General features: G+C 50.1%; 1 protein-coding gene across 3 annotated transcripts in view; it reads right to left on the bottom strand.

The window, feature by feature from the left end:
- The window catches only part of ddx58 (DEAD (Asp-Glu-Ala-Asp) box polypeptide 58), a 102,121-nt gene that overhangs the window by 44,495 nt on the left and 31,088 nt on the right, over positions 1–26,538 (bottom strand). For all 3 annotated transcript variants that reach the window (XM_038804122.1, XM_038804120.1, XM_038804121.1), the window contains exons 2-4: positions 16,977–17,238; positions 7,963–8,094; positions 2,401–2,582 (exon numbers count right to left, since the gene is read on the bottom strand). In XM_038804122.1, the coding sequence (XP_038660050.1) occupies positions 2,401–2,582; positions 7,963–8,094; positions 16,977–17,082 (420 nt within the window). In that variant the 5' untranslated portion in view covers positions 17,083–17,238. The remainder of the gene's footprint in view (positions 1–2,400; positions 2,583–7,962; positions 8,095–16,976; positions 17,239–26,538) is intronic.

A 26,538-nucleotide genomic window follows, 5' to 3' on the forward strand; every position in this document is an offset into this window, starting at 1 on the left:
GCGCCTTCAGGCTGGCAAAAGTCCCATCTATAAACAAGTCCCCCATCCCTTTGATACCCGCTCTGTGCCAGCTTAGGAACCCTCAGTCTATTCTACCAGGGACTAACCTGTGGTTGTTTTGTATCGGGGTCCAGACTGAGGCCCCTACCTCCCCCCTGTGCCTTCTCCATTGACCTCAGATCCTCAATGCCACCATCACCACCGGGCTCGTGGTGTACCGTGCCGGCGGGTGTGGCAGCGGTGTCGTTATCAGTGAAGACGCCGCCTCTAGCCGTTTCCATGCCGCCCCTCCTTCCTCTACTACCCATTTCCGAATCATGGATATGTTCGCTGTCCAATAACAGCTACAGACGTTCGGTAGCCCCCCCCCCCGACTGCGCTCTAAGAACAGTCTATTTCAGGGGTGGGCAAACTACGGCCCGACAAAGGTTTTTATGCGGCCCGCCAATGAGGTGCCCGGAATCATAACCGGCATTTTTGAAAAGCCGCCGGGGAAAAGCCGCTGAAGTAAATGCGCTTATTCAATAAGCGCATTTACTTCAGCGGCTTTCCCCCGTCGGCTTTTCAAAAATGCCGGTTATGATTCCGGGCACCTCATTGGCGGGCCGCATAAAAACGCGCGTAGTGGGGTGGATGAGTGGGGCTGTCTCATTGGTCGGTTTAGTTGGGTGTGCGACCAATAGGAGTCCAGGTTACAAACAATAAGCCTCCACCGGATCTGAAAAATACAGGAGCAGGTCATCCGTGTACAGTGAAACACGATGCTCCTCCCCTCCCCGAACCAGCCCCCTGCAGTTTCTAGACATCCTCAGCGCCATGGCCAACGGTTCGATTGCCGGGGCAAACACCAGGGGGGACAGGGGGCACCCCTGCCTCGTTCTTCGATGCAGCCTAAAGTACTCCGACCGCAGTCGGTTCGTGGACACACTCGCTATGGGGGCCTGATACAGTAATTTGACCCACCCTATGAATTCCTTGCCAAATCCAAATCTGCCTCACACTTCCCACAGGTACTCCCACTGTTTCCGCATCCATTGCCGCCACCACTTCTGCATCCGCTCCTTTCGAAGGCATCATGATCACGTTCAGGAGCCTCCACACAATCGTGTTCAGCTGCCTGCCCTTGACGAGCCCCGTCTGGTCTTCATTAATCAGCCCCGGGACACAGTCCTCAATTCTGGTGGCCAGGATCTTGGCCAACAGTTTGGCATCTATATTAAGGAGCAATATCGGCCTGTAGGAGCCACATTGCAATGGGTCCTTATCTCGTTTAAGGATGAGCGAAATCAAGGCCCGCGACATCGTTGGGGGAAGGGTTCCCCTTTCCTTAGCCTCGTTGAAGGTTCTCAACAATAGTGGGCTCGACAGCTCTGAGAATTTCCTATAGAATTCTACGGGATATCCGTCCAGTCCCGGGGCCTTGCCCGACTGCATACCCTCCAAACCTTTAACCAATTCCTCCAACTAAATCGGGGCCTCAATCGCTCTACCAGCTCCTCCTCCACCTTCGGAAACCTCAGTTGGTCCAAGAATTGCTTCATCCCTTCCCTCCCCTCCGGGGGTTCTGACTCATACAATTTACCATAAAAATCCTTGAAGACCTCGTTGATCCTTTCCGAGCTCAGGACCGTGTTACCCCCACTGTCCCCAAATTTCCCTGGCCGCCTCTCTCTTCTGTAGTTGGTGTGCCAGCATCTACTTGCCTTCTCCCCGTACTCGTACACCGCTCCTTGTAACTTCCTCAACTGAGCCTCTGCCTTCCCTGTGGTAAGCAAGTCAGACTCCGCCTGCAGGCTCCGGCGCTCCTTTCGCAGCCCCTCTTCGGGGGACTCCGCATACCTCCTGTCCACCCCAAGTATCTCCCCCATCAGCCTCTTCCTCTCCATCCTGTCCCTCTTCTCTCTGTGGGCTGCCACCACTTTTAATGACTTCTAAATCTGAACAGCCATGTCCCTCTGTTTCATTTAAAGTTGATTTCCTTCAGACATTAAGATTTTAGTTTAGACGGGCAGCATGGTCGGCACAGGCTTGGAGGGCCGAAGGGCCTATTCCTGTGCTGTACCTTTCTTGTTCTTCTATTACTATTGACTGTGGGCCACATAAGGAGGTATTAGGGCAAGTGGCCAAAGAATTGGATATTGAGGAGAATTCTGAAGGAGAGTCAGTGATGTTGAGGGAGTTCATCCCAGGGATTAGGCCTAGACAGCGCAAGGCGGGACTAGCATCAGAATCGTACGTGCTCATAAGATATAAAAGAAAATGTGAACTTTTTTTTTAATACCCCTCTGATTTTCCACTCTTATATTGCCCACTGCAATCTCCAGGAGATTGTCATTAATTGCTGGAGGCTCCAGCTCAATCCTACTTGCTTCCCCACGTCTCTCAATCCTTAAGAAGTACCTGTCTAATCTCTTCACGTTGCCTATCCAGGAGACACGTTGGCATATGTATCATAACTTCACAGGGATTGATGTTGGAAACAATTGTCGGTGAAATGCGGTCCAGGAGCGTTTTAAACTTTGTCAGTTTCTCAATGTAGGTGAAGTCGGCAGTTTCGATGGCCGTCTTCAGGCCGGTGTAACCTGCAAACAGAACAGGCAGCACATTCACAGGAAACAGTTTACACAGCATATAACCAATGAGTTGCCAACTCTGGTTGGCTGTATAGCTGGAGGTTTCACCCCATGACCCCCCCCCCTCCCTCCAACTGCCTCCTCCAGTCAAATAGCATCCCACACCCATTAACTCACCCACCTTCACCAATATTTTACTATGTTAAAAGATGCAATGTGAATGCAAGTTGACTAGGTGCTCCACTCTTATCCTCTGGAAATGCTGTCATAACCCATAAGGATGTTCCTGCGAAAGTGTGTGGTCCATTTCGTCAATATTTTTTCTTGCCTCTGGATACCTTCCCTGAATGCTCAATTATCTCAGGGATTAAGCTTGCGATCTACATAAGGAATTTGAAATCAGCGGAGGTCCTCAAGCCTGTTTTGCCATCCAATAAGATCATGGCTGATTTTCTACCTCAAACCAACTATTCCCCCCCCCCCCCCCCCCCCCCCCAACCCATATCCCTCCATTCCCTCAGACTCCAAAAGTCTCATCAGTCTGGGTCTCGAAACATACTCTTTTTAAAAAATATATATTTATTCAAGTTTTCAGTCGATTTTCAACAAACCCCCCCCTACAGAAAAAGGAAACAAGAAGCACGGTAGCATAGTGGTTAGCATAAATGCTTCACAGCTTCAGGGTCCCAGGTTCGATTCCCGGCTGGGTCACTGTCTGTGCGGAGTCTCCCCACGTCCTCCCCGTGTGTGCGTGGGTTTCCTCCGGGTGCTCCGGTTTCCTCCCACAGTCCAAAGATGTGCAGGTTAGGTGGATTGGCCATGCTAAATTGCCCGTAGTGTCCTAAAAAGTAAGGTTAAGGGGGGGTTTCGGTTACGGGTATAGAGTGGATACGTGGGTTTGAGTAGGGTGATCATTGCTCGGCACAACATCGAGGGCCGAAGGGCCTGTTCTGTGCTGTACTGTTCTATGTCTATGTCTAACACAAAGCGCAAGAATTATACATAGGGATTTCCCCAAAATACAATAGCCCCTCATATAACAATAAGAACACAGATCGGGAAACATCGCAGCCTAACCCCAACGCCACCCCAAGAGGAAACCCCCCCCGGGTTGCTGCTAACCTCCTCCTAACGCTCTGCGAGAAAGTCTAGGAACGGTTGCCACTGCCTGAAGAACCCCTGCACAGACCCTCGCAAGGCAATCTTTATCCTCTCCAACTTGATGAACCCAGATATGTCATTAATCCAAGCTTCCACTCTAGGGGGCTTCGCATCCTTCCACAGCAGCAAAATCCTCCGTCGGGCTACCAGGGACGCAAAGGCCAGAATACCGGCCTTTTTCGCCTCCTGCACTCCAGACTCGTCCGATACCCCAAAGAATGCTACCCCCCCCCCCAAAGCTCGGCTTGACCCGGGTGTTCACCACCTTGGACATAGTCCTCGCAAAGCCCCTCCAGAACCTCTCCAGCACCGGGCCGTCCAGAACATATGGACATGATTTGCTGGACTCCCAGAGCACCTCACACACCTGTCCTCCATCCCAAAAAACCTACTCATCCTCGCCCCTGTCATATGCGCCCTATGAACAACTTTAAACTGTATCAGGCTGAGCCTGGCGCAAGAGGAGGAAGAACTAACCCTGCTCAGGGCATCAGCCCACAACCCCTCATCGATCTCCTCCCCGAGCTCCTCCCCCCACTTGCCCTTCAGCTCCTCCATCGAAGCCTCCTCCTCCTCTTGCAGCTCCTGGTAAATCGCCGAGACCTTACCCTCTCCAACCCATACCCCCGAGATCACCCTGTCCTGAATCCTGCGTGCTGGAATCAGCGGGAATTCACTCACCTGTCGTTTCACAAACGCCCTCACCTGCATATACCTGAAAGCGTTCCCCGGGGGTAGCCCAAATTTCTCCTTCAACGCCCCTAGGCTCGCAAACGGCCCATCAATGAACAGGTCCCCCATTCTTTTGATCCCTGCCCGATGCCAGCTGAGAAACCCCCCATCCATCCTTCCCGGAGCAAACCGATGGTTCTCTCGAATCGAGGACCAAATCGAGGCTCCCATCTCGCCCATGTGTCGCCCCCACTGCCCCCAGATCTTCAGAGTTGCTGCTACCACCGGACTCGTGGTGTACCTTGTCAGCGGGAGTGGCAGCGGTGCCGTCACCAATGCCCTCAGACCCATGCCCACACAGGACGCCATCTCTAGCCTCTTCCACGCTGCCCCCTCTCCCGCCATTACCCACTTACGAATCATCGCCACATTGGCTGCCCATAGGTTCTGCAATGCCAGCCCGCCTCTGTTCCTACTACGCTCCAAAACACCCTCTTCACCCTCAGGGTCTTATTCGCCAGTATGAATCCCATGATGCTCCTGCTTACCCGTTCGAAAAAGGCCTTAGGGATCAAAATGGGAAAGCACTGGAACACAAAGAGAAACCTCGGAAGGACCGTCATTTTAATCGACTGCACCCTACCCGCTAGTGAGAGTGGCAACATATCCCATCTTTTAAAATCCTCCTCCATCTGCTCCACTAGCCGCGTCAAATTGAGCTTATGCAGGGCCCCCCAACTCCTAGCTACCTGGATCCCCAGATACCGAAAGCTCCTTTCCGCCATCTTCAGCGGACGCTTATCTATCCCCCTTTCGTGGTCCCCTGGATGCACCACAAAGAGCTCACTCTTCCCCACGTTGAGTTTATACCCCGAAAAGTCCCCAAACTCCCCAAGGATCCGCATGACATCCGCCATAAACCTCCGCCATCCCCTCCACTGGGTCTACAACATATAACAACAGGTCATCTGCATTCAACGACACCCAGTGTTCTCTCCCCCCCCCCCCCCCCCCTCCCACCCACCCCACCAATCCCCTCCAGTTCCTGGACTCCCTCAGTGTCATGGCTAATGGCTCGATTGCCAGTGCAAACAAGGGGGATAAGGGACACCCTTGCCTCGTCCCCCGGTACAACCTAAAGTACTCCAACCTCCGCCGGTTCGTAGCCACACGCACCACAGGGGCTTTGTATAGTAGCCTGACCCAACTTATGAACCCTTCCCTGAATCCAAACCTCTGCAGCACTTCCCAGAGATACTCCCACTCCACACGATCGAAGGCCTTCTCCGCGTCCATGGCCGCCACTACCTCTGCTTCCCCCTCCACCGAGGGCATCATAATCACATTGAGGAGCCTCCGCACATTGGTATTCAGTTGCCTACCCTTCACAAATCCCGTCTGGTCCTCATGAATCACCCCCGGGACACAGCCCTCAATTCTCATGGCCAAAACCTTCACCAGCAACTTAGCATTAACATTGAGGAGCGAGATCGGTCTATATGACCCACATTGCAATGGGTTCTTGTCCCGCTTCAAAATCAAAGAAATCAGCGCCCGGGACATTGTCGGGGGCAGGATCCCCTCCTCTCTCACCTCATTAAAAGTTCTCACCAGCAAAGGGTTCAGCAGGTCCACGTACTTCCTGTAAAATTCAACCGGGAACCCATCCGGCCCCGGGGCCTTCACCGCTTGCATGCTCCCCAATCCTTTAACCAGCTTCTCCAGGCCAATCGGTGCCCCAGCCCAACCACCTTCTCCTCCTCCACCCTCGGGACCCTCAGCTGATCTAGGAATCATTGCCTCCCCTCTCCCCTCTGGGGGCTCGGACCTATACAGATCCCCATAGAATTCCCTAAATACTTTGTTTATTTCCACCGCACTCCGCACAGTGTTCCCCCTTTATCCCTAACTCCATCAACCTCCCTCGGTGCCTCCCTCTTACGAAGCTGATGTGCCAGCATCCGACTCGCCTTCTCCCCATACTCATATGCCGCCCCTTGTGCTTTTCTCCACTGCGCTTCTGCTTTCCCCGTAGTCAGTAAGTCGAATTCCGTTTGGAGGTTCCGTCGCTCCCTAAGCAGCCCCTCCTCGGGGGCCTCTGCATAGCTCCTGTCCCCCCCCTAATATCTCCCCCATCAGTCTCTCCTCTCTCTTCTCCCTATGGGCCCTAATGGAAATAGCTCTCCCCTAACCACCGCCTTCAACGCCTCCCAGACTACCCCCACCTGCACCTCCCCATTGTCATTGGCCTCTTAAGTATCTTTCGATACACCCCCGAACCCGCCCACACATCTCCTCATCCGCCAACAGTCCCATATCAAGGCGCCACAACGGGCACTGGTCCCTCTCCTTCCGCAGCTCCAGCTCCAGCCAATGCGGGGCATGGTCCAAGAGGCTATGGCCGAATATTCCGTTCCCTCCACTTTCGGGATTAGCATCCTACTCATGATGGAAAAATCTATCCGGCAGTAGGCTTTATGAACGTGGGAAAAAAAGGAAAATTCTCTGGCCACCGGCCTAGCAAACCTCCATGGATCCACTCCCCCCATCTGGTCCATAAACCCCCTAAGCACCTTGGCCGCAGCCGGCCTCCTACCCGTCCTGGACCTAGAATGGTCCAGTGCTGGGTCCAGCACCGTATTGAAATCCCTCTCCATTATCAAGCTTCCTAGCTCCAGATCCGGAATCCGACCCAACATGCGTTTCATAAATCCGGCATCATCCCAGTTCGGGGCATATTTGTTCACCAGCACCACCCGCATCCCCTGCAACATACCCTCACCATCACATACCCACCTCCATTATCTGCCACGATGTTCAGCGCCTCAAACGACACTCACTTCCCCACCAGAATCGCCACCCCTCTATTCTTAGCATCTAACCCCAAGTGAAAGACCTTCCCAACCCACCCCCTTCTCAGCCTAACCTGATCTGCCACCTTCAGATGCGTCTCCTGGAGCATAACCACGTCTGCCTTCAGTCCCTTTAAGTGCGCGAACACCCGGGCCCTCTTGACCGGCCCGTTCAGGACCCCCCCCCCCCGCCGGCCGACATGCAGGTTAGGTGGATTGGCCATGATAAATTGCCCTTAGTGTCCAAAAAGATTAGGAGAGATTATTGGGATACGGGGATAGGGTGGAAGTGAGGGTTTAAGTAGGTCAGTGCAGACTCGATGGGCTGAATGGCCTCCTTCTGCACCATATGTTCTATCTTCATTTACATTCTTTATTAATTGCTTCCAACCAGATTTTTGTCTCTGCCCATCCCACCACTCTCTATTGGAACCGTAAACTGCAAAGGTCCAAATAATGTCCGTCTCCCTAGCTAACAAAATGTCCTTGTCCATTAAATGCTGAGAACTCTTGGTTCTTTGATTAGCAACTTAGTACACCTATTCTGAGGCACTGCCCACCTAATAAGCAGTAAAGTTAATGGCAAATTTACCAAGAATCTTACTCAACTAAATGGTGAGGATGCACCACAGAAATGAATTTGCATGAGACCAAAACCTATGAAGTATAGAATTGTGGCTTCCTTGCAACATCCGCTCACTCACCTCTTGCTCCTAGTTCATCTAAAAATGCTTGATACCATCCTTCTTCATCCAATGTCAGCAAAATATCAAGAAAGTGCTCAGCAGACTTTATGACTGATTTGCTTTCCAACGATTCAATCTGCTGAATATCAACTGGGGAGAAAGATTATAGCAAGTCTTAAACAAAATGAAGTAAATAAATTTGCAACGCGAGTACCACATAGGATGAAAAGTACAGATCAGGAAGAAAAATGCTAATTTAGATGGATTGCCATCTTTGGTTGGACATGCTTCTAGAGATTCCGGCGTCACACTGGTTAGCACTGCTGCCTCACAGCGCCAGCTGCCCCCCCCCCCCCCCCCCACCCCCAAGAGTTCAATTCCGGCTTCAGGTGACTGTGTGGAGTTTGCACTACGCGCCTCCGTGGGTTTCCTCCGGATGCTCTGGTATCCTCTCTCAGTCCAAAGAAGTGCAGATTAGGTGGTTTGGCCAAGCTAAATTGCCCCTTGGTGTCCAAAGGTTTAGCACACTGGGCTAAATTGCTGGCTTTTAAAGCAGACCAAGGCAGGCCAGCAGCACAGTTCAATTCCTGTACCAGCCTCCCCGAACAGGCGCCTGAATGTGGTGACTAGGGGCTTTTCACAGTAACTTCATTGAAGCCTACTCGTGACAATAAGCGATTTTCATTTCTTTTTTTTCAAAGATGTGCAGGTTAGGTAAGGTTGAGGGCAGTGGGCTGGATAGGGTACTCTTTCATGAGGGTCGATGCGACTCAATGGGCCAAATGGCCTCCTTCTGCACTGTAGGTATTGCGGTTCTAATTCTACACAGCCTCACACCTTTTCCATTGGTTTCCTGCCTCCCGACACAACTGGTCACCCGACATGTCAATCTCCATGACTGAAAATGAGTGTAGACTCCATTACCTTGGCTGTCAGTCAAACAATATTTCATTCCTGTCGAGTGTCCAGTATTTTTATAATTTGTAAAAGTGTTCAAAGAAATTCTATTAAAAACATTTTAAAAAAAAAGTTTAGAGCACCTAATTATTTTTTTTTCCAATTCAGGGGCAAATTTAGCATGGCCAATCCACCTACCTGCAGTTAAAAAACTTATTTTAATGCCCTTATTATTTTTCTCCTCGGTTGCTTGCATCAGTGTCCGAGAGAGATGTCATTAACGCCTGGAGTGTGTGTGACAAGAGGTGAGTGCACAAGAGAAAGGTGAGAGGGCAAGAGAGAGGCGAGAGTGTATGTTGAGGGACATCTTTTTAGGACCGGAACTCTTGTGCTTTTTCTCTCTATTATTCTTTTGTTTTTGTTGCGGTGGGGTATAAAGAATCAGTCATTGGTTCCTGCCGGGGTACTGGCGGGTCTGGTATCCATGGGGAGGCGGTTAGAGGTGCTTTATTGGTGCTGCTGAGGTTGAGGAAGATGTGTACTGGTGTATGGCCAAACATAGCACAAAAGATATATCCTGAACTCTTGTGGTTGTTGCAAGGAAGCTGCATGGGAAGGTGCACCATTTGACCATGTTTTCATGACCTAATCTCATTTCTCCCTTCTTCTCTGGTGGTGCGCTTAAGAGCACCAAGTTAGTCTAATGAATGTATTGAACCAGTTCTCTTGCTGTTCTCCCGTCCCCCTCTGTACTCATGTACATCAACACGGTTTCTTCTTGATGAGCTGTACCATTGCTGGTTTTGTTAGTTATTTGTAAAAATGTAAAACTTCATATAGTTTTCAAAAATGACAAAAAGGTAAGACTCAAGTACTATTTATGCAAGAAAAACTTTTTAATTAGGATAAATGTCCATACATAAGGCAAAATAAGTCTATAAATTGGGTTTTTGTGGTTTGTGGAGGAGAAGGTGATAGTGAAGGTGATAAATCGGAAGTGGGGATTGAGCTTCGGGGGCCTGGACTGAAATAATGCACCGGATCAATTCAATCTCATTCTGTGCTAGGATGAGGCTGATAAAGTTCAAGGTGGCGCATAGAGCTCATATGCCTCGGGCCCGTAGGACTGGGTTTTTCACGGAGGTGGGGAATGTATGCGAGAGATGTGGGAGGGGGCCCGTGAACCACGCTCAGATACTCTGGGGGTGCATAAAGTTGGGGGGTTTCAGGGCAGTGGTTTTTGAGACCCTGTCAGAGAGTGTGGGAGCGAGGGTATCGACGTGCCCTTTGGTGATGATTTTGGAGGTTTCGGATTTGCCAGAGCTGCTGGAGGAGAAGGGGGCCGATGTCGTGGCCTGCGCTTCTCTGAATTGCCCAGCGGCGTATCTGGGTGAACTGGAGGTCGGCAGCACTGCCGGGGTCTCGGCGTAGTTGTGGGGGGGGGGGGGGGGGGGGGTTTGTATGAATTTTTCAGACTGGAAAAGATCAAGTTCGCTCTCAGGGGGTCAGAAGAGGGTGTCCGGTGGAGGATCTTTCTGTCCTTATTTGTCGGCAGCGGGAAGGGGGGGGGGGGGGGGTTGGGATAATTTAGGGGAGAAAAAGGGGGAAATTGATAAACTGTTTGAATCAGCTTTTTTTGGTTGTTGTATGTTACTGATTGTGTTTGCAATAAAATATATATTTTTTAAATTGGATTTTTGTATGTTCGAACTATTGCACAAAAACAGTAACATTTGTGCTTTAGCTCTTCAACACAATAAGCATGTTTGTCAGGAGGTTCCCTCGGTTCTGTTGGGAGGTCAAAGGAGTTCCATGGGCCTGAAATGTTTGGGAAACCCTGGGAGAGAAAGAGAGTTCCAGACTGGAAAGAATAAAAAGTATATATTTTTATTCGAGGCATTTTGATATATACAAACAACCAAAGAATTCAATAAACAGCCACCATTCCTCCCCTGATGCCAGCCCCTCCTCACATCCCACCTTCCCCATTTTAACCTCCCCTCCTCTTGCTGATCTCTCAATCCTCCTGAAAGAAATTAATAAACGGCTTCCACCTCCTGGTGACCCCATCCGCCGACCCCCTCAAGACGAACCCCTCTCCAGTCTCAGGAATTCCGCCAGGTCGCTCACCCACACCCCCGCTTTCGGGGGCTCCGAATACTGCCACCCGAGCAAAATCCATCCCCGGCTACCAGGGAGGCAAAGGCCAAGACATCAGCCTCTGTCACGCCCTGGGCTCCTGGGTCTTCCGACACCCCGAATATCGCCACCTCTGGACACAGGGATCACCTACCAGGGCCCCCTACCATTCCATCAACTCCTTATAGACATCTGACACCTCCCCCTCCCCTATTTCGTCCCTCGACAGCACCTTGTCCCCAGGGAAGGCAGCCCAGGAAAGGACAGCACCTCTCTCCTTACAAAGTCCCGGGCCTGCAGGTACCTAAAGCCATTCCCCCCTGGGCAACTCGCACTCTTCCTCCATGTCCTCCTCCTCCATGTCCTCCAACTTCGCAAATTTTCCCCCTATAAACAGATCGCCAAAGCACTCAATCCATGCCTGACGCCACCCCCGAAACCTCAGGTCCAGCCCTGCTGGTGCAAACCTATGGATAATAATTTATTAATAATAATAATAATAATAATAATAATAATCACTTATTGTCACGAGTAGGCTTCAATGAAGTTACTGAAAATGAAATGAAAATGAAAATCGCTTATTGTCACGAGTAGGCTTCAATGAAGTTACTGTGAAAAGCCCCTAGTCGCCACATTCCGGCATCTGTTCGTGGAGGCTGGTAGAGGAATTGAACCCGTGCTGCTGCCTTGTTCTGCTTTACAAGCCAGCTATAACAGATCGTTGCCCACACCGAGGCACCCTCCAGCCCCTGATGCTGCCGCCACTGCCCCCACACCCTTCGGGCTGACACCATCACTGGACTCATGGAGTACCTGGCCGGAGAAAACGGTAAAGGTGCCAACAACAAACCCTTTAAACGCATACCCTCACAAGATGCCACCTCCATCCATCCCCATGCCGACCACTCCCCCACGGCCCACTTCCTAACCATAGCAATATTCGCCGACCAGGAGCAATTCATCATATTCGGCAACACGATCCCCCTTCGCCCCAAGAAAGCCCTCCTAACCCGAGGGGTCTTCCCTGCTCACACAAATCCAGAGATCAGCCCATTAACCCTCCTAAAAAACGACTTGGGGACGAAGTTTGGGAGGTTCGGAAACACAAACAGAAACCTTGGCAGCTCCGGCATTTTAATATCTGCTCCCGCCCTGCCAGCAACAGAGGCGGCACATCCCATCTCTTAAATTCCGCCCTCACCTGCGCTACCAAACGAGTCAGATTCAGTTTGTGCAACTGCGCCCAACCCCGAGTCACCTGGATGCCCAAATATCTAAAACTCGCCCCCACCACCCTAAACGGCAAATTCCTCTAGTCCCCTTTCCTGCTCTCTAGCCTCAATCGGGAACACCTCGTTTTTTCCAATATTCAATTTGTATTGTATCTCGAGAACTGGCCAAACCCCCCCAGGATCCCCATGATGCCTCCGATGCTACCCATCGGGTCCAAAATATACAGTAGCAGGTCGTCCACATACATGGAGACCCTGTGCTCAACGCACCCCCCCCCCATTCCCCGCTCAATCCCACAACGCCCTAAGTGCCACTGCCAGCGGCTCTATCGCCAAGGCGAAGAGCAATGGGGAGAGCGGGAACCCCACGATGCAGCCCGAAGTACCCCGAACTCACTCAGTTCGTCTGCAAACTCGCAACCGGTGCCTTTTTACAGCAGCTGGACCCAATTTACAAACCCACTTCCGAAACCCACCCCTCCCTCCAAGCACCTCCAACAGATACGCCCACTCCACCCGGTCAATCGCCTTCTCCACATCCATTGCCACCACTACTTCCATCTCCTGCCCCTCCGAAGGCATCATGATGACATTGAGTGGCTTTTCACAACTGCCTCCCCTTCACAAAACCCGTTTGATCTTCGCCTATCACCCCCGGGACACAGTCCTCAATTCGCGATGCCAGCACCTTCGCCAACAACTTGGCGTCCACATTCAATACTGATATCAGGCGGTATGAGCACACTAAACTCTTCAAAGTTCAATGTCCTCACACTCCTCCCAGTCCATTGGCCTCATAAATTCGACTGATTCATCTGGCATGTCGAAATAAAACTCTTGCTTCTGGAAAGTGACCAATAGGTGGGCCGGGTACAATACCCCTTTATCCGGCTGAACCTGGCACCCTCTTCGCCAACTCTGCTGCCAGGTCCTGGAACACCCTCAGCTCGTTCCCTCCCAGGTACATTTCTTGGTCTGCCTCACCCTCCAAAGGATCTTCTCCTCGTCCATGAAGCGGTGCAGTCGTACCACCATCGCCCTTGGCGTCTCACACGCTTGCCTTAGTGCCCTGTGCGCTCGGTCGCCCTCCAGGGGCCAAAGGCCCCCTCCCCCATCAATTTCTCCAGCATCCTTGCCACACACACCGCGGCCTCCGCACCTTCAGGCACCCTGACAATCCTGAGGGTTTGCCATCTGGAGCAATTCTCCAGATCCTCCACCTTCTCCCTCAGCCTCTTCTGACTTTCCCGCATCATTCTCATCTCAGCCACCAACGAGGCCAACTGCTCCTCGTGCTCCCCACCACCTCCTCCGCTGTCTGGATCGCCAGGCCCTGGGACTCCAGCCTCTGCTCCACTCGCTCGATCCCAGATCTCAGCGGTTCCACCGCCGTGGCTAGATCTTCCAGGGCCTCTTCCCTCTGCTGTTGAAACTTATTGTTCAAGAACTCCCCGAGCTGCTCTATCAACCACTGGGCAGGCAGCACAGGTCCCTTGCCCTCCGCCATCTTTTCCTATGGTGCACCACGGAGACTCTCCTGCTCCAGTAGCTCTTTCTTCCTAGCACCACTCCTTGTCTGTAGATCCAGCCACTCCAGAGGAATAGAACCTTCCCCAGGCACTCCTGTACATTTTGTGCTCAAATACTTTGCCCTCCCGGCGGGGAAAAGACCAAAAAAAATCTGCCTTGAGCGGGAGCCACCAAATGCGTGACCGCTCACTCCATGGCCGCCATCGGAAGTCCCAGACTGGAAAGAAATTGAACATGTTTTTATTTCTTGAGGCATTTTTTATTTCAATTCAATCCAAACAACTACTATTTTGCACTTCTTAAAAAATATACTTTTTTATTCTCCTTTTTCACATTTCTCCCAAATTTACACCCACCAATAAACAATAAGCAGTAACGAATACAATGTCAATCCCCATATCAACAACAACAATCCCATCAAACCCCCAAACAGCAGCCCGCATGAAATTGAACATGTTTCAAGCAAGTACAGAGACAGGGAAAAGATTGGGGAGGAAAGAACAAAGGACATTTCTGTGATATGGTAGAAAGCAGGAGTGGTTAAATGCCCAAAACAGATTATACTGCAAAGCAAAAGGAGCTGGTCATGGGCTGAGTAAAAAAAACCAAAGAGATTCTAGAAGAGGTTGAAATGGGAATAGCAGGATCATCACCAGAAGTTGAAAAAATGGCTGCTGTTTGCTGCCAACACCATGCAGGCATCTTTTTATGCTGATGGTAGGCCCAGATGGCTGCCATCTTTATTGGGGGCAATGTGCAGCAGGGTGAAAGTGTGGCTGCCATCTTTATTGGGGGCAATGTGCAGCAGGGTGAAAGTGTGGCTGCCATCTTTATTGGGGGCAATGTGCAGCAGGATGCAAGCACAGCTGCCATCTTTATTCGGGGCAACGTGCAGCAGGACTCACAGACTGGACCTGGCAGTAGGATGAATGTTGTGAATTTCTATCCTGGAATGACAGCGATGGATTTTGGAAGCGCCTTTAATAGGGGTTTGGAAGGAAAGGATTTGCAGTCGGGAAAGTAAAATCTTTTCCTTGTGGGATATTTTACTTCCGTCATATTGATCAGTGTTTCTAAACTCTGCCTCATCATCCCAGGAATGTCGGTGGATTGTAGGTTTCTGTGAGTGTTAGGCTATATTGCTTCTCCACATTCCTCCCCCTACTGCCACTCAGTGCCAGGCTGCAGGCTCCAGCAGTGACATTGTTTGATTTCTGCGCAGGAAGGGACCAGTGCACATGGACAGATGAGTATCGATGGCCAAACTGTGCGGCCATACTGTGTCGGCAGGAGACACGGGGTGGAAGACGCATGGGAGAAGTGGTTACGATCTAAAATTGTCAAATTCAATGTTGAGGCTGGATGGCTGTAAAATGAAAAGATGAGGTGCTGTGCCTTGAGCTGCATTGGGGCAGTACAGGAGGCAGAGGACAGAAAGGCCAGGGTGAGAGTGGGACGGAGAATTAAAATGGCAAGGACCGGGCAGTTCAGGGTCATGCTTGTGGATTGAATGGATGTGTTCAGTCAAAGAATCCCTACAGCGCAGAAGGAGGCCATTCGGCCCATTGAGTCTGCACCGGCCCACTGACTGAGCACCCTGAACCAGGGGCGGGTTTTACATAATTGAGCGGGGCCGGGATGTTCTGGCCTAGCTACTGACAACACGGTTTCCTGTTGTACGCACCCCCCCACCAGGAAACCCGCGGTGGAGATTCGCCATCGGCGGGACAGGAAGATCCCAAGGAACAAATCAAAAACCTTTCCAGTTTAATGAGGGACAATTTTTTTTTATACAAGTTTAGAGTACCCAATTTTTTTTTCCAATTAAGGGGCAATTTAGGGTGGCCAATCCACCTAACCTGCACATCTTTGGGTTGTGGGGGTAAAACCCACGCAGACATGGGGAGATGTGAAAACTCCACACAGACAGTGACCCAGGGCCAGGATGGAACCCGGGTCCTCAGCACCCTAGGCTGCAGTGCTAACCACTGGCCCAAATGCTGCCTAATGAGGGCCAATTTGATAATTGATCAAAGAACACTTGGCAGGTAAAGACATGTTTTTCTTTAAATGGAGCCTCTTGGGAGTCTCTGCAAAAGAGCAATTCAGTTGTCGAGATGAAAGCAAAATACTGCAGATGCTGAAAATCTGAATTACAAACTGAAAATGCTGGAAAAAAACTCAGCAGGTGTGGCAGCGTCTGTGGAGAGAAAAACAGAGTTAGCGTTTCCAGCCCGTGTGGCCCAACAACATTTCTACTTCCTACAGAAGCTAAAGAAATTTGACTTCTACAGATGTGCGATAGAGAGCATCGTATCCAGCTGCATCACAGTCTGGTATGGCAACTGCTCAGCCCAAGATCGCAAGAAACTGCAGTGTGTGGTGAACTCAGCCCAACGCATCACACAAGCTTGCCACTCCCAGATTGATTCTGTTTACGCCTCTCGCTGCCTCAGGAAGGCAGACAGCATTATCAGAGACCCCGACCACCCAGGCATTGCCTTCTTCCAGACCCTTCCATCAGGCAGAAGGTACAGAAGTCTCGCACATCCAGACATAGGAACAGCTTCTTCCCCACAGCTACTAGACTCCTCAACGACTCCCCCCTCAGACTGATCTGTTCCCTGTAAGAACACTATTCACGACGACCTATGCTGCTCTTGCTCATGTATTTGCTTTGTCTGGCCCCTTGTTCCGCACTTTTGTCGATGTACCATTTGTCAATTTTCTCTGCTGATTATTCTTTTTGCCTATTGTGTACGTAACCTTGGCCGCAGAACAATACTTTTCACTGTATTTCGGTACATGTGACAATAAATCAAATCAAAATCTTCTTCAGAACTGAATAGTTGCCTAAAGAGCCTTCTGCCCGAATCTCCTGCAGGTAATCTCCACAAGTGGCAAAATTCAGCCCAATGTGTTTTTATTTGGACAACGAGAGGCTCAGAGTTCAGGAATCTCACCCAAAGCAGACTCTGTGCAGCCTGAATCTAGCTCCTGTAGCAGATATACAAATGAAATAAAATATACTTTATTGACTGAAATCCAGCGTCCATGACCTTTGGCAGTTTCTGAGATTCAGCCCTGGCTGCACCTCATTCCAGCACAGTCTAGCTGGATCGTAGGAGCGATGCGAGCCGAGCAGCGCGCCCAGTTTGCGGGTTAAAATCGCGCCCAGCGGAGGAGGGGAAACCAGAAGGCGGCAGCCGAGAAAAGAAACGCAACGGACTGTACCTGGCGTCAAGAAGCTCGCGAGGAATCCATGGATGTAGGTTGGGCGGAGGATGTGGGTTATGTATAGTTTATACGCTCTCAGGTTGTGCTTGTCCGCCTCGCTCATTTTGAGCCGTGTTTGGGTTGGCAAGCGGCGCCGCCAGCTGACTGCGATGTTGCAGAATCTCCTCCTCCTCCAGCTCAATAAATAGCAGCCCGGGGACTCCGCCCATCACAGAGCAATTTCCAGGAAGTCATGTGGCCCAGCCTGGCGATCAGCTCCCTGAAACAGAAAGTTAACATTTATTACACACCGCTACCCATTTCAGTTGCAAATAAACTTTGACAAACTGCCGCAGTAACTTTCTATGCCTGTGTAATTCACCAGCCTGTCATCGCCAGCACAACTTCGTTCAGCTTATTCCCTCCGCAATAAGTATCGGTTTCGATTTCTTCCCTAATGAAATGCTGATGTCACGAGCCTGTCTCTGAAACCTGACAACATTTGCCACCTCCCAACACCGTGGTTAGCACTGTTGCCTCACAGCACCAGGGTCCCGGGTTCGATTCCCGGCTTGGGTCACTGGCTGTGCCGCGTCTGCACGTTCTCCTCGTGTCCGCGTGGGTTTCCTCCGACAAGTCCCGAAAGACGTTAGGTGAACTGGACATTCTGAATTCTCCCTCAGTGTACCCAAACAGGCGCTGGAATGTGGTGACTAGGGGCTTTTCACAGTAACTTCATTGTAGTGCTAATGTGAGCCTACCTGTGACACTAATAAAGATGATTATAACTCTGCTCTTGAGCTCAATGACATTGCAAAGCGAAGTCTGCCCGCTGACCCACCAACTCAGTGCATGCTCTGTCTAATTCCTTCCCTGTCCCCCGCTTTTGATGCTCAAATCTTGATCCTTGCCATTCGCTCATCATCCTGTGTCCACTGACCAACACTGATTCCCTGTCCGGCCTCAGCCTCCATGTTTAAAAAACACTCACCCACATTTTCAAATCTTTCCTTGGCCCCGCCACTCCCTTCCTCGCTGTAGTCCCACAATCCTCTGATATCTACACCTCTAATTCTGATCTCTACAGTATCCTTGATTTTAATGGCTCCACCACTGGTGGCTGTGCCTTCAGCTACCTGGGTTACAAACTCTGGAATTCCCTCCTTAAACATCTCCCTCTCTACCTCACTTTCCTCTTTGATCGAGCTTCAGCATCACAGTGAAGCAGTCTGGGAATGGTGTCCTCGCAGTCAGCGTCACAGTGAAGCAGTCTGGGAATGGTGTCCTCGCAGTCAGCGTCACAGTGAAGCAGTCTGGGAACAGTGTCCTCGTAGTCAGTGTCACAGTGAAGCAGTCTGGGAACAGTGTCCTCGTAGTCAGTGTCACAGTGAAGCAGTCTGGGAACAGTGTGCTCGCAGTCAGCGTCACAGTGAAGCAGTCTGGGAACGGTGTCCTCGCAGTCAGCGTCACAGTGAAGCAGTCTGGGAACGGTGTCCTCGCAGTCAGCGTCACAGTGAAGCAGTCTGGGAATGGTGTCCTCACAGTCAGTGTCACAGTGAAGCAGTCTGGGAATGGTGTCCTCGCAGTCAGTGTCACAGTGAAGCAGTCTGGGAATGGTGTCCTCGCAGTCAGCGTCACAGTGAAGCAGTCTGGGAACGGTGTCCTCGCAGTCAGTGTCACAGTGAAGCAGTCTGGGAATGGTGTCCTCGCAGTCAGCGTCACAGTGAAGCAGTCTGGGAATGGTGTCCTCGCAGTCAGCGTCACAGTGAAGCAGTCTGGGAATGGTGTCCTCGCAGTCAGTGTCACAGTGAAGCAGTCTGGGAATTGTGTCCTCACAGTCAGCGTCACAGTGAAGCAGTCTGGGGAGTGTCCTGCAGTCAGTTCTAATTGAAAAAATTAACTGAGCAACACTCGGGATGAGTAAACCCCAGAGCCAGCATAATAAAGTGGTGGTAAGTAATTATAATAAGTAATACAAGGATAAGTAGGCTGAAGTAGAATTAGATAAGGAGACTAAGTTAAGGTAAGAGGAGTGCATTTAAGTTCAAGACGTGGCAGGTGAGATCAGCACAGTTGAATGTGTGACCGGTCAGATGTGGAAAGGAATGGACTTTACTGGCATCCTAGATGACCACATGTGCAGAAAATGCTCCCAACTGTAGAAACTTCTACTCCGGGTTTCAGAGCTCGAGTGGCAGCTGGAAACACCGTGGCGCATCCACTAGGCTGAGAATTAGGTGGACAGCACATTTAGCGAGGTGGTCACACTGCAGCTCATGGCACTGGTGAAAAGGAGAGTGACCATCAGGCAGTCTAAGAGAAAGCAGTAGGTCGTGCAGGAGTCCCCTGGGGTCCTGTTCTCAAGTCCATTTTGGAAGCTGATGAGGGCACTGGTTTGTCAAGGGAATGTAGTCAGAGCCAAGCTTCTGGCTTCACAAGCGGCCTGACTACAGGAGGGGAGGAAGGAAGAGCAATAGCGATAGAGGATTTATTCGTTAAGGGAACAGACAGGCGTTTCTGCAGCCGCAGACGTGACTCCAGGATGGGGCCAGGGTCAGGGATGTCTCTGAACGGTTGCAGGGCATTCTAAAGGGGGAGGGTGATAAGTCAGAGGTCGTGGTACATGTTGGTACCAACGATATGGGTAGAATGAAGGATGAGACCCTGCCTCAATAATTAAGGGAGCGAGGCAGCAGATTAAAAATAGGACTTCAAAGGTTGTAATCTCTGGATTACTCCTGCTGCCACGTGCTGGCAAGTACAGAAATGAGAGAATAAGGCAGATGATTGTGTAGCTCAAGAGTTGGTGCAGGAGGGAGAGTTTTAGATTCTTGGATCACTGGGATTGTTTCTAGGGAAGGTGGGACATGTAGAAACGGGACGGTCTGCACCTGAACCGGAGATGGACCAACATCCTTGTGGGTGGGTTTGCTGGTGCTGTTGGGAGGAGTTTAAACTAGTTTAGCAGGGAGAGGGGACAGAGCATTAGTACAATAGGGACACAGCATACTATAGTCAAGGGAACCAAGACAGAGGGAGTTTAGCCATGTTGAGTTACAAGGGAGTAAGGCGAGGCTGGATGGACCCTACTTTAGGAGTATTTTGTCTTATCCTTAATGCTAGGAGGAGCAAAGGGTTTAGAGGGGGCGGATTTAGAATCATAGAATCCCTACAGTGCAGAAGGAGGCCATTCAGCCCATTGATTCTGTACTGACCCTCTGAAAGAGCACCCTAACTAGGCCTAAAGCCCACACTATCCTCATAACCCTAACCTAGGGCCAATTTAGCATAGCCAATCCACCTAACCTGCACATCTTTGGACTGTGGGAGGAAACCAGAGCACCCGGAGGAAACCCATGCAGACACGGGGAGAAAGCGCAAACTCCACCCAGACAGTCACACAATGTCACGATCCTGGCGCTGTGAGGCAGCAGTGTGACCACTGAATACTTAAAGTATTCAGGTGAACCTTTTATGTCAATATGTAGAAGGTCCGAAAAGGGACGGCGATGTGCTCGATCTAATTCTGGGGAACAAAACCAGACAGGTATTCAAGGTGGCAGTGGGGAGCATTTTAGTGATAGCGACCACAACACAGTACAATTTAATTTTGATATGGAAAAGAAAAAAGGTGGTCTTCAAAAAACAGTTTTGGATTGGGGTAAGGCAGATTTTATTAGAATAAGACAAGATCTGGCCAGAGTAGACTGGGAACAGCTTCTAGTGGGAAAATCTACAGAAGAGCAATGTGGGTGGTGGGGGGGCTTTCAAAAGAGGATAGTACAGGCCCAACATGTGCCTTTTAGGGTGATATGGAGGAGCAACAAGCCCAGAGAACCTGGGTGCTTGGGAATAATCAGGATTGGATAAGAAGGAAAGGCAGGGACAAAGGGAGCAAATCAGCAGAGGTCTTAGTGGGGTATAGAAATTGCAAGGGGGGGGGGACCCTAAAGCAATTAGGAGAGTAGAGAGCGGGTATGAAAAAGCACTGGCAGGTATAATTAGGGAGAATCCCAAGATATTCTATAAGTATATTAAGAGAAAGAGGGTAACCAGGGAATGTGTAGGGCCCATTAGGGACCAAGGGGGGAAATCAGTGCAGGGAGCCAGAGGATATTAATAGGGTGTTAAACCAGTCTTCACTTGGGAGCAGGAAGCTGTAGGTACAGAATTCGGAGAGACAGACTGTGAGGTTCTTGAACACTTTGACATGGGAGCGAAGAGGTATTGGAGTATTTGGTGGGATTAAAAGTGGGAAAATCACCGGGTCTGGATGAATTTTATCCCAGGCTGCTGTGTGAGGCAAGAGAGGAAATTACAGGGGCTATAATACTAATTTTTAATTCCTCCGTGGCCTCAGATGAGGTGCCAGAGGATTGTAGGACGACTAATGAGGTTCCAATTTTCAAATGGATGGTAGAGATAAGCCAGGGAATTACAGATCAGTGAGTCTCACATCAGTGGTAGGGAAACAATTGGGAGAAAGTTCTGAAGGAGAAAATTGATCTCCATTTGGAAAGACAAGGTTTGATCAGGGATAGTAAACATGGCTTTGTCAGAGGGAAGTCATTCATGCATCATGAATTTGATTGAATTTTTCAAGGTGATCAGGCATGTAGATGAGGGTAGTGCAGTTGATGGAGTTCATATGGATTTCAAAAAAGACTTTGACTAATTCCCACATGGGCGGGCGGTACGGCGGCGCAGTGGTTAGCACTGCTGCCTCACGGCGTTGAGGGTCCGGGTTCGATCCTGGCCCTCGGTCACTGTCCGTGTGAAGTTTGCACATTTTCCCCCGTGTCTGCGTGGGTCTCACCCCTCAACCCAAAGATGTGCAGGGTAGGTGAATTGGCCATGTTAAATTGCCCCTTAATTAAAAAAAAAGGTCCCAAATGGGAGACTGATATAGAAGGTAAAAGCACATGGGGTCCAGAGTAACTTGGCAAGCTGGATCCAAAACTGGCTTCATGGTCGATGGTAGAAGGCTGCTTCTGGAGGCCGCTGTTCAGTGGCGCACCACAGCGATCAGTGCTAGGTCCCTTATTTTCAATTAGAGATATAAGTGATAGAGGGAGAATGGGGGGGGGGGGGGGGGATGTAAATGATAAGTTAATTTGTGGTTGATATGAAGATTAGCAGTGGTTAAGTGAAGAAGATGGTCTTAGATTTCAGGAATATATAGACGGGTTGGTCAGATGAGCAGATTGTGACAGGCCATTAATAGGCTAGTTAAGAAGGCATATGAAACACTTGCCTTTATCAGTCGTGGCGTAGATCATAAGAGCAGGGAAGTTATGTTGGAGCTGTACAGGACTTTGGTTAGGCCACAGCTGGAGTGCTGTCCGCAGTTCTGGTTGTCTTACTTTGGAAGGGTGCGATTGCATTAGAAAGGGTGAAAAAGAGATTCACCAGGATGCTGCCAGCGATGGGCCATTTGAGCTATGAAGAGAGGCTGAATAGGCTCAGGTTGTTTTTCTTCAGAGCATAGAAGGCTGAAGGGGGACCTGATAGACGCGTACAACATTACTCCGCCTTCTCAACCTTGCCCCTCACCTGAGGTGCGGTGATCCTCAGGTTCACTCACCACCAGTCAGCTCTCAAGATTTTAACAAGGAAAGACAAACTATTGTCTTTCAAACTAGATTTTCAACCTAGGGGTCATAGTCTAAACATTAGGGCTTAACCATTCAGGAGAGATGTTAGGAAGAATGTCTTCACCCAAAGGTGGTAAAGGTTTGAAACTCTCTCCCACAAACAGCAGTTGGAGCTAACTCAGTTGTTATTTGTTTTCATTTTTCCAATTAAGGGACAATTTAGCGTGGCCAATCCACCTACCCTGCGCATCTTTTGGGTTGTTGGGGGTGAGACTCAGGCAGACACAGGGAGAAAGTGCAAACTCCACACGGACAGTGTCCCAGGGCTGGGACTGAACCCGGGTCCTTGGCGCCGTGAGGCAGCAGCGCTAACCACTGCGTCACGGTGCATCCCGCAGTTGTTAATTTTAAACCTCAGATAGATAGATTTTTGTTAAGCAAAGATTTTAAGGGATCTGGGCCAAAGGTATGTGTATGAAGTCAGGTCACAGATCAGCCACCATCTCATTAAATGGTGGGACAGGCACAAGGGACTGAATGGCCTTCACCTGTTCCCATGTTTCTCCCCCTCAAAGGGGATGGCAAAGGGCAGGAATTAGGAGGATGGGGGATCTATTTTTAGACGGGAGCTTCCCCAGCTTGAAAGCCTTGGAGGATCAATTTTAATTGGCAGCAGGGCATGGGTTTAGGTATCTGCAGGTACGAGACTTTTTGAGAAGGCAGGTTCCGGCCTTCCCGCTGCTGCTGCCACGGGGGATACAGGACAGAGTAGTCTCCAGTACCTGGGTGGGAGAGGGAAAGGTATCGGATATTTACCAGGAGCTTTCGGAGGCGGAGGAAACTCCGGTGGAGGAGCTTAAGGGCAAGAGGGCGGACGAGTTAGGAGGAGAGAGAGAGGCGGGTCTGTGGGCGGATGCCCTAAGCAGGGTTAATACCTCATCATGTGCCAGGCTTAGCCTGATACAATTCAAGGTAGTCCACCGGGCACACATGATGGTAGCCCGAATTAGCAAGTTTTTTGGGGTAGAGGACAGGTGTGCGAGGTGCACGAGAAGCCCAGCAAATCATGTCCACATGTTTTGGGCTTGCCTGAAGCTTAGAGGGTTTTGGCAGCGTTTCGCTGAGGCAATGTCCACGGTGCTAAAAACACGGGTGGTGCCGAGTCTGGAGGTGGCAATCTTTGGAGTGTCGTAAGAGCCGGGAGTTCAGGGGGCGAAAGAGTCTGACGTCTCGGCCTTTGCTTCCCTGGTAGCCCGGAGACGGATCTTATTAATGTGGAGGGACTCAAAGCCCCCAGAGTGTAAAGATTTGGGTTAATGACATGGCTGGGTTTCTCAGTCTCGAGAAAATAATAAGAAGTCTCACAACACCAGGTTAAAGTCCAACAGGTTTGTTTCAAACACGAGCTTTCGGAGCACAGCTCCTTCCTCAGGTGAATGGCAGTGCTCTGAAAGCGAATGATTGAAACAAACCTGTTGGACTTTAACCTGGTGTTGTAAGGCTTCTTACTGTGCTCACCCCAGTCCAACGCCAGCATCTCCACATCATGGCTACCATCGAGAAAATAAAGTTTGCCTTAAGAGGGTCAATGGTTGGGTTCATGGCAGCCGTTCATCGACTTTCTCGGGGAAAATTCAATTGTCAGCAGATGCAGAATTCCGGGGGGGGGGGGGGGGGGGGGGGGGGGCGAGAGAGGGACGGATTGTTGTTTTATGTTTGGGATGTGAGAAGATTGTGATGGGGGTGGAAATGTTTGTTGTACCATGTTTATATGTGTGCGTGGGTTTCCTCCGGGTGCTCCGGTTTCCTCCCACAGTCCAAAGATGTGCGGGTTAGGTGGATTGGCCATGCTAAATTGCCCGTAGTGTCCTAACAAGTAAGGTTAAGGTGGGGTTGTTGGGTTACGGGTATAGGGTGGATACGTGGGTTTGAGTAGGGTGATCATTGCTCGGCATAACATCGAGGGCCGAAGGGCCTGTTCTGTGCTGTACTGTTCTATGTTCTATGTTGCTGTATTGTTATTATAAAAACTTGCAAATACTTTAATAAAAATGCCTCTACTTAATAGAGGCATACAACTTAATAGAGGCATACAAAATGATCAGAGGGTTAGATAGGGTGGACAGCGAGAGCCTTCTCCCGCGGATGGAGGTGGCTAGCACGAGGGGACATAGCCTTAAATTGAGGGGTAATAGATATAGGACAGAGGTCAGAGGTGGGTTTTTTACGCAAAGAGTGGTGAGACCGTGGAATGCCCTACCTGCAACAGTAGTGAACTCGCCAACATTGAGGGCATTTAAAAATTTATTGGATAAGCATATGGATGATAAGGGCATAGTGTAGGTTAGATGGCCTTTAGTTTTTTTTTCCATGTCGGTGCAACATCGAGGGCCGAAGGGCCTGTACTGCGCTGTATCGTTCTATGTTCTAATGCAAGATGTTCCTTGGTTTGATGCCCATCGGTTCCTCAGTTCTACTTTGCTGACCCAACTGCCTGTTCCCCACATCCGAATACCTCCCAGCTCACCTGTTCATTGTTACCCAGCTCATTCGGGGATTTATTCAGGGATCCTGTGCTCCAGGTCCTGCAGCTTTCTTGGCCTCTGCTTTGGGGCTGATCTGTCAAGAGTTCAAATGGACCTGCTGAGGAATGAGAGCAAGAGCTCGACCTGTTTCTGATTGGGGGTGGACAGCACTATGTACAAGAGGCAGGTACTGTATAAAACAAATGAGGGCCAGAGCGGCCTAACATGGGCTCATTGAATCCTGCAGTACAGAAGGAGACCATTCGGGCCATCATGTCTGTGCTGGCTCTTAGAAAGAACTATTCAGTTCACCTCGCTCCTTCTGCTCTACGATAACCATGCCTCTTTCTCCCTTTCTTCTTACTCATTTCTCTGCTGAATGGTAATATTTGCTTCCACTGACCTTTTAGGCAATGCATTCTAGATCAACAACCACGACTTCTATTCATGTAGTACATTTATGATTACAAATTGTAATAAAAAGGGCTGTGGGGCTGGAGGAGATGACAGAGATTTGGACGAGCTAGGCCATGGAGAGATCTTAAAACAAGGATGAGAATTTTAAAATCAAGGCATTGCTTGACCTAGAGCCAGTGTGGGTCAATGGACACAGAGGGTGAAATGTGACGGATTTTATACTGTTTAATAGGGGGTGGAGTAGGTGGGGCAAAGTAGAAGGTCAGGGGTAGGTGGGAGCAGGGGAAATTGAGCAAATATGTTTTAGGAACAAGATGGTACTTTTAAGGACCGACAGTGGTGCTGATAGGGACGAGTTTTGGTAAATATCTTGTCAAACACCAGGGGGCAAATGAAAAGCAATGAAGATTAACATGGCAAAATAGACAAATGGAAATCCTGTCAGAGAGAAGTACTTCTTCAAGGTAGGCTTTCCTGGGTGGGAAGAGAAGTGGCAGTGAATTAAACATGCAAACAAAAGCACAATACTGCGGGTGCTGGAGTCTCGTTCAACCTCAGGTAGTTGCCCAGGAGAGGAACGGAGTCAGCAGCCAGGGATCAGAATTGTGCAGCAGATTGAAGACAACGGCTTCAGTCTTCTCATACGTTTATCATAGAATTTACAGTGCAGAAGGTGGTTATTTGGCCCATCGAGTCTACGCCGGCCCTTGAAAGAGCACCCGACTTAAGCCCACGCCTCCACCCTATCCCCGTAACCCCATCTAACCTTTGGACACTAAGGGTCAATTTAGTTTAGCCAGTCCACCTACCCTGCATTTCTTTGGGTTGTGGGGGTGAAACTCACACAGACGCGGGAAGAATGTACAAACTCCACACAGACAGTGACCCGAGGCCGGTACTGAACCCGGGTCCCTGGAGGGCTGTGAGGCAGCAGTGCTAAACCACTGTGCCGCTCATAAGTTTAGGTGGAGAAAAGTTCCTGCATCAGTCAAACAAGCTGCATGTTAATTTAGAACAAATGGAGGAGACAGAGGTAGGAGTCGG

Source organism: Scyliorhinus canicula, chromosome 8 (genome assembly GCF_902713615.1).
Source record: "Scyliorhinus canicula chromosome 8, sScyCan1.1, whole genome shotgun sequence".
Lineage (NCBI taxonomy): Eukaryota > Metazoa > Chordata > Chondrichthyes > Carcharhiniformes > Scyliorhinidae > Scyliorhinus > Scyliorhinus canicula.